Raw genomic sequence first — 7,500 nt, 5'->3', positions numbered from 1 at the left:
TCTCTCTCAATAACACGAGATGCTAGGATGCTCACCTTCACCTAGATACCCAGAGAGAGAGAGAGAGAGAGACCCTTCCTCGTTAAGTAAATATTCTCGTCATTATTTATATAGAAGCAAAACAAACTATTCTTATTCTTTTTTATTCTTTTATATTTTCTTTTATTAATTTATTCTTTTTTATTAATCCTTCAGTAAAATAATAATACCTAATAATAGTAATAATAATGATTCGTAAAGTATATTAGAAAAATATATATACATGCATTCTAATTTCTTCTTTAATTTCGTAAACTCAAGCATTCGTAAACAAGACATTTGGTAACCCAGACATTCGTAAACAAGACATTCGTAAACCAAGGCATTCGTAAACAAGAAAGGAAACACGATAATCTAATTAATAAGAAACCTCTAAGTTAATCTCATTGAAACACACTGCGACGATTCCAACTGACTCATTCTTAAATATTTCGGCGCCGAAGCACACTTTTGACAAGGCTTTCGTAGGAGTTTTGGGCATTTCCAGGAGTAGTTTTACGACCCTGGTGGTAGTTTGACCCTTTCTCTGTACTGTGAACCTATAGAACACTCATTAGAACCCGATCAATCTCGTTTTGGGCATTTCCAGGCGTAGTTTTATGACCCTGGTTGTAGTTTGACCCTTCTTCTGTACCGTGAACCTATAGAAACACTCATGAGAACCCGATCAATCTCGTTTTGGGCATTTCCAGGTGTAGTTTTATGACCCTGGTTGTAGTTTCACCCTTCTTCTGTACCATGAACCTCTAGAATCCCTCATTACAATCCGATTCATCTCACTTTCGGCCTTTGGAAATAGTTGATGTGAAAGGCGGAAGCGTCTGAGAACACCTACCAAAGACCTTCGCAAACTCAGCCTTCGTAAACAAGAGAAAACACCCGATAATCTAACTAATAACAACATCAAAATTAATCTCACGGCGACAGCTGGCGACCCCCTCCCACGTCAACGTTTGCACTCAGTTTGCAGCCTTCCCAGGACTCAGTTGATCGTCAGTTGTGGGCGGGGAGGACGCGCCACCCAGCGGTCTGCTTCCCGTTGTGTCTAGCGCCTGTACTGAAACATACGGACATATCGACCCTGAGAGGCGATAATGCTGCCCAATAGACTGGACTAGCGGCCTTGAAGGAGCTGCTGCGGCCTTATGGGAGCTTAGAACGAGGGGATCAGAAAAAAATCCATACTGCGAAGTGAAAGAAACAGATACGTATAGAACATCAGAGGTTGTGGTCGTGATAAACCTTGTGGTGATACGGACGTGATTTTGATAGAGTGACCACTTGGAAAATACTTGTGTTAATCGAAGGTATACTATTGGGTCACCACCACCACCTCCACCTACCTTTACCTGCACGATGGGGAGCTACGGGATGGTAATTAACACCCCAGGTAAAGCCAGCCAGGTCGCGGATCCTTGTTGATTGGCCTAAGGGGTGTTCAGGTAGATTTGTTTGTCTAGGATGGAAGAAAAATGAGAGAAAAGAGAAGAAAAAGCTAGGTTAACTATTACGATAAATGAGACTTCCTATATTAAAAGGGAAGGTGTTTATTAATGGTACAGGAATTAGTGGATTGTTTTTTGTTAATGATAGAGGAAAAGAAGGAAAAATGAGAGAATAGAGAAGAAAAAGAAGGATTAACTATTGCGATAAATGAGGCAACCTGGAGTAAAAGGGAAGGTGTTTATTGATGCTAGAGGAATTAGTGAATTGCTTTCTTTGTTAATAATAGAAGAAAAAAAAATAGAGAAGAGAGAAGAAAAAGAAGGATTAACTAATACGATAAATGAGACAACCTGGATTAAGGGAAGGTGTTTCTTAATGGTACAGGAATTAGTGGATTGGTTTTTGTTAATCATAGAGGAAAAGAAGGAAAAATGAGAGAGGAGAGAAGAAAAAAAAGAATTAACTAATACGATAAATGAGACAACCTGGATTAAAAGGGAAGGTGTTTATTGATGCTACAGGAATTAGTGGATTGGTTTCTTTGTTTAGGGTAGAAGAAATTAAAGAAAATAAAAGAAAAAAATAATAGAAGCTGTTCATTAATGATTCGTTTACTATGACTGAAATAAAAGAAGGGAAAAAGTGGAAGGTGTTTGTCAATGCTCCAGGAATTAGGGAATTTATTTATGTATCAAGAATGGAAGAAGAGAAAGAAAATGAGACAAAATCAAATCAAATAAAGGGGTGACTATTGGAAGAGAAGGGAAATAAGACAAAGGGTTAAGAGAACGTGTTTGATAATGCTACATGACTTACTGGATATATTTAATTATTTGTTTACGATGGACGAAAAGAAAGAAAATAAAAGTGAATTATTATTATTATTTTTGACACGTGAAAAAGTAAGATTAGAAAAGGTTAGAAAATGTTATATGAGGCGGTTTAGAACAAAGGCTCATGTGTGTGTGTGTGTGTGTGTGTGTGTGTGTGTGTGTGTGTGTGTGTGTTGACCGACTGACATACATGGTTCTCTCACCACAAGTGTGCGTAAACTATTATCCCTAAAACACACACACACACACACACACACACACACACACACACACACACACACACACACACTATATTGAAGGGGAGGCTAAATAAGGGAGGTAAATGAAGGGAGGAAAGAGGGGAGGAAGGGAGCGTAATAAAAGAGGAGGAGGAGGAGGAGGACAAAGGAGTGTGTCTAGGAAACAAGGAGAGAAAGAAGATTGAAATTTCCCACGGTCTCTCTCTCTCTCTCTCTCTCTCTCTCTCTCTCTCTCTCTCTCTCTCTCTCTCTCTCTCTCACATTGGCTGTGACAGAGGCTGGTGGAGAGAGAGAGAGAGAGAGAGAGAGAGAGATTCTTTCCGCGTCTTTTTTTTCTCTCCACCCTCCAGGGAATAAGGGAGAGACGTTGAGCGAGATTTATGAATCTCTCTCTCTCTCTCTCTCTCTCTCTCTCTCTCTCTCTCTCTCTCTCTCTCTCTCTCTCTGAGCTTACCTTTTTCTCACTTTTCGTCCACCTTGCTCTCCTCCTCCTCCTCCTTCTCCTTACCTGATTCTTAAAGTTTCCTCACTCTGGGAATCATAATGAGAGAGAGAGAGAGAGAGAGAGAGAGAGAGAGAGAGAGTGAGAGAGAATTGTCACTGTATCGACATCGAAATTCAACCTTATTAGCATTTTAACCTCTCTCTCTCTCTCTCTCACTCTCTCTCTCTCTCTCTCTCTCTCTCTCTCTCTCTCATTTTCTCTGACTCATCTTTCCCCTTCACGCCTAAGGGAGAGAAAAGAGAGGGAAGAGGGTGGGAGAGAAAGAGGGAGGGAGGGAGAGGAGGAGGAACAAAGAATATTGGGAGTGATAATGATTGGTTCCGGAGAGAGAGAGAGAGAGAGAGAGAGAGAGAGAGAGAGAGAGAGAGAGAGAGAGAGAGAGAGAGAGAGAGAATTTTTAAAGAGGAAAAGGAAGGAAAACTTTACACCTCGAATTCCTTCCTTCCTTCCTTCCTTCCATTCTTTCGTTGTTTTCAATATTCTGTTTTGGGTCAGAGAGAGAGAGAGAGAGAGAGAGAGAGAGAGAGAGAGAGAGAGAGAGATTTCCCCCTTATACTACTACTACTACTACTATCACCTTATTTTTTTATTGAAAGAGTGCGAAACATTAACTTGATCCCTTTCTGCAGCACCAAGCGTGTCCGTTTGTAGGATCTGATGCCCTTTAGGAGGATTGAGGCTCATCTTTGGGGAATCTGATCTCCTTATAGACTCTTTGGAGAGGTTTATGGTACTTAGGTATAATATGAAGATGAGAGAGAGAGAGAGAGAGAGAGAGAGAGAGAGAGAGAGAGAGAGAGAGAGAGAGAGAGAGAGATGACTCATAGTGAGGGGACAATCTAAATGGATGGAGATGAAGAGGAGGAGGAGGAGGAGGAGGAGGAGGATGAGGAGGAGAGAAGGGTGGTGGGTGGTGAGAGGGAAATAAGAAGGGATTGAATTGGAGGGAGAGAGAGAAAGGGAGGGAGGGAGAGAGAAAGGGAGGAAGGGAGAGAAAAGGAGGGAGGGAGGAATAGAGGGAATGACTCACTAGAGGAACAGAGAGAGAGAGAGAGAGAGAGAGAGAGAGGAGAGAAGGAAGATTGGAAGGGAGAGAAAAAGACAATCTCTCTCTCTCTCTCTCTCTCTCTCTCTCTCTCTCTCTCTCTCTCTCTCTTAACCCTCAAGACATTACTATAACCTCTACGATGCAATTATTCTGACGAGTAAGGTAAACGCGGCTTGATGTGTCCGTAGAATTTACACCGTGACTGCCTCTGTAACGCTCTGCCCATAACATGCAATTAGTCTAGTGGGCATTGATATCTCGGTGCCAGTCTGATGGAAGTCTTGCTACGTAACCTTTTTGCTAAGCGATTTGGTGATGCTAAATGTGGCAGACTCTTTACCGAGACTTCATGTGTTGGGACTTAGTGAGAATATTGTCTGGGTACCGTAAGAAGTATTGCTGGAGATTTGTGTAGGGAATTTCCATGTTGTTTTGTTACTAATGCAAATATATGGAAGGCGAGAGATGACACTGATATTACTACTACTGTTACTGCTATTACTACTACTACTACTACTACTACTACTACTACCATCATCATCATCTTTTTCTTCTTCTTCCTCCTCCTCGTCTCCTCCCTGAGCCTCTGACGTGACCATGGCAACAATGACGCCACCCTTGCCACACGTCCGGGCACACACGTTGTCATGGTAACCTCGAAGTCCGGTGTGACGTCATGACACGGATGGGTGAACCCAGGTGTGGCAGGTGGGAGGTGACATCAGCACGTGGGCGGGGAAGGAGGAGGAAAAAGGGAGGGGTAGGGAGAGAAAAGGGAGGGGGAGGAGGAAGAAAAGTACAAGGAACAGGTTTTGGGATCCTTTTCTTAAACACACATACCCTCACTCCCCTTCCCTTCCCTTTCCTTCTCTACAACCCTTCCTTCCTGTACAACCCCTCCTTTCCCTTCCCCCCCTTCCCTTCCCTTCCCTTCCATTCCCTTCTCTACAACCCTTCCTCTTCCTTCCCTTCCTTCCTCTACAACCATCCCCTCGCTTCTCTTTCCTACCGTCCCTTCTCTTCCCTTCCCTTCCATCTCTAAAACCTGTACACACATTTGCTAAGGCTTTCGTAGAGGTTGTGGTGTCAGTATTTCCATGGGTAGTATTATGAGCCCGGTGATAGCTTTATAAGACCTCTGCACCTTGAATGCTAAAAAGATCATAAGAACCCGACTAACACCTTCGGGACTTACACACACACTCACACGTTTGATAAGGCTTTCATAGAGGTTGTTTTGGGTATTTCCTTGGGTAGTTTTATGAGCCTGGTGATAGCCTGAAAAATACTCATGGGAACTTCTTGAAAATCTTATTGTGAGAACTGAAAGCGTCGTAGAATGCGACGTTAATAAGGTTTTGGGAGTTAGATAGGACACGTAGTAATGACTTAGATAAGTTCAGATTCAACGAAGATATAGATAGGAATTTGTTACTAAGAGAGAGGTAGTAGTAGTAGTAGTAGTAGTAGTAGTAGTAGTGAGGGATGGAGGGAATGTAATTGTAGGCGGAGAGGAAAATAGAAATGTAGAGAGAGTAGAATATAAAGGGCATAATAAATATATGATGAAAAAAAAAAAAAAAGAGGAGGAAGAAGAGAGAAAGACCTTGAGAGAAAAAAAAAGAGGAGGAGGAGGAGGAGGAGGAGGAGAGAGGAAGAATAAAAGATAAAAATAGGACATAGGTGAAAAGGGGAAGGAAGAGGAGGAGGAGGACTTGCCAGCATCCGCCATATTGATTTCTGGCAGTCAATGAGGTCAGGGTCACTCCAACGAGGTCACTGAGGCCTTGGGAAGGGGAGGGGGCGTGATGGATTGCTTCGTGCCTCCTCCTCCTCCTCCTCCTCCTTTGTATTCAAGTATTATAGATTATCTTTTCAATATTTTTTACTACTACTACTACTACTACTACTACTACTACTACTACTACTACTACTACTACTACTACTGCTACTACTACTACTACTAAGGGGCAACTTAAGTAAATGAACTAGATTACTGTGTCGTGATTTACGTGCACACACACACACACACACACACACACACACACACACACACACACACACACACGGGAGCCAGAGCCAGTATCGTCCATGAAAAAAGAAAGAAAAACACTAAATTAAAATGGATTAAAAATAATATTGTGTGAAAAATTTTATGCCCCAAATTAACTGGACATTTTTTCTCTTCCCTTTCCCTCCTTGCACCGCCCCGCCCTCCCTCCCCTGCGTGTGTGTGTGTGTGTGTGTGTGTGTGTGTGTAGCCACGTACGGGGATGGCGAGGAACCTTACCCAAGCCTCAGCGACTTTCACGACTACGAACCAAACCTGGAATTCGATGACACGGAGCTACATAGCGCGTCCTCTGTCACTGGTAAGCCCCCTGCCCTGCCACGCACGCACGCACGCAACCCCTGGAATACCCTAACGCACGCAAATGCATCCTAGAACGTCCCAATTCTCGCACGCAAACTGGAATGTCCTTAACTCGTATAAATGCTTCTTCTATGCATATTAATCTAAGTTAACCTCACATACTTACCCATGCATGTCTTAGGGCCACTGCATGCCCCACACACGCCTGCACGCAAGTCCACACGCCCTCTGGAAGGCCTCAAGCTCACCCACACGTAATCTGTAATGCCCAACACTCACGCGAAATATGGAACGCTGTCTACTCGCCCATGTGGCCTTAACAAGCTTGTCAATGCTATCGACACAGACTAAACGGCATCAATTAATCCAAGCATGTCCACGCGCCCTGCCAGCAGCTCCAACGTCCTCCCACGCCTGTATACACGCTCAAATTCCGCTATAAAACGTTTATACATGTAATCTCAACAATATAACGCATGCCTCTTTCGTTCGCGCATGTCCAGACGGCCTGCGTTAGAGAATACAACTTGCCAGTGTTTCATGTTATGTGTTACCCTCACAGCTACAGTCCTCAAGCATTAAACCCAAAACCGCATGTACCAGGGACACACACACACACACACACACACACACACACACACACACACACACACACACACACACACGCACACGCACACCTGCAAACAAGTCACATGTCACCTATGGTCCTACGCTACCCATGTCCTGATCAAGCCCACTCCCTCTTTGCATGTCTGACCACGTTAGGTATGCGAACTCGACACGGCCTACGCATGCACGCAATCACACGAGCTCACGCAATTGCACGCACCAGCCGCCCATTACACGCAAACGCCACGCAACGCCGGGCTCGCTTACGCACGCTCACACACACGCACATTTCCGCTCCTATGACACAGGTTACGCAATTTCTTTTCAGCGACACACACACACACACACACACACACACACACACACACACACACACACACACACACATTTGAAAGTTTTTTTTTTGC

The 7,500-nt window shown here is 43.7% G+C and overlaps 1 protein-coding gene across 4 annotated transcripts in view; it reads left to right on the top strand.

The window, feature by feature from the left end:
* Nucleotides 1-7,500, top strand: part of LOC126999575 (rho GTPase-activating protein 1-like) — a 24,966-nt gene that overhangs the window by 5,204 nt on the left and 12,262 nt on the right. The window contains exons 1-2 of one of the 4 annotated variants that reach the window (XM_050862348.1): nucleotides 1,020-1,429; nucleotides 6,372-6,482. The exons of 1 other annotated variant lie outside the window; for it this stretch is intronic. In XM_050862348.1, the coding sequence (XP_050718305.1) occupies nucleotides 1,396-1,429; nucleotides 6,372-6,482 (145 nt within the window). In that variant the 5' untranslated portion in view covers nucleotides 1,020-1,395. Of the gene's footprint in view, nucleotides 1-1,019; nucleotides 1,430-6,371; nucleotides 6,483-7,500 lie in introns of those variants that run through there. 2 more of the 4 variants (XM_050862347.1, XM_050862350.1) reach the window with 2 other exon arrangements.

The sequence above is a fragment of the Eriocheir sinensis genome, chromosome 16, assembly GCF_024679095.1.
Source record: "Eriocheir sinensis breed Jianghai 21 chromosome 16, ASM2467909v1, whole genome shotgun sequence".
Classification (NCBI taxonomy): Eukaryota; Metazoa; Arthropoda; class Malacostraca; order Decapoda; family Varunidae; genus Eriocheir; species Eriocheir sinensis.
This window is presented reverse-complemented; position numbering and strand designations above follow the sequence as displayed.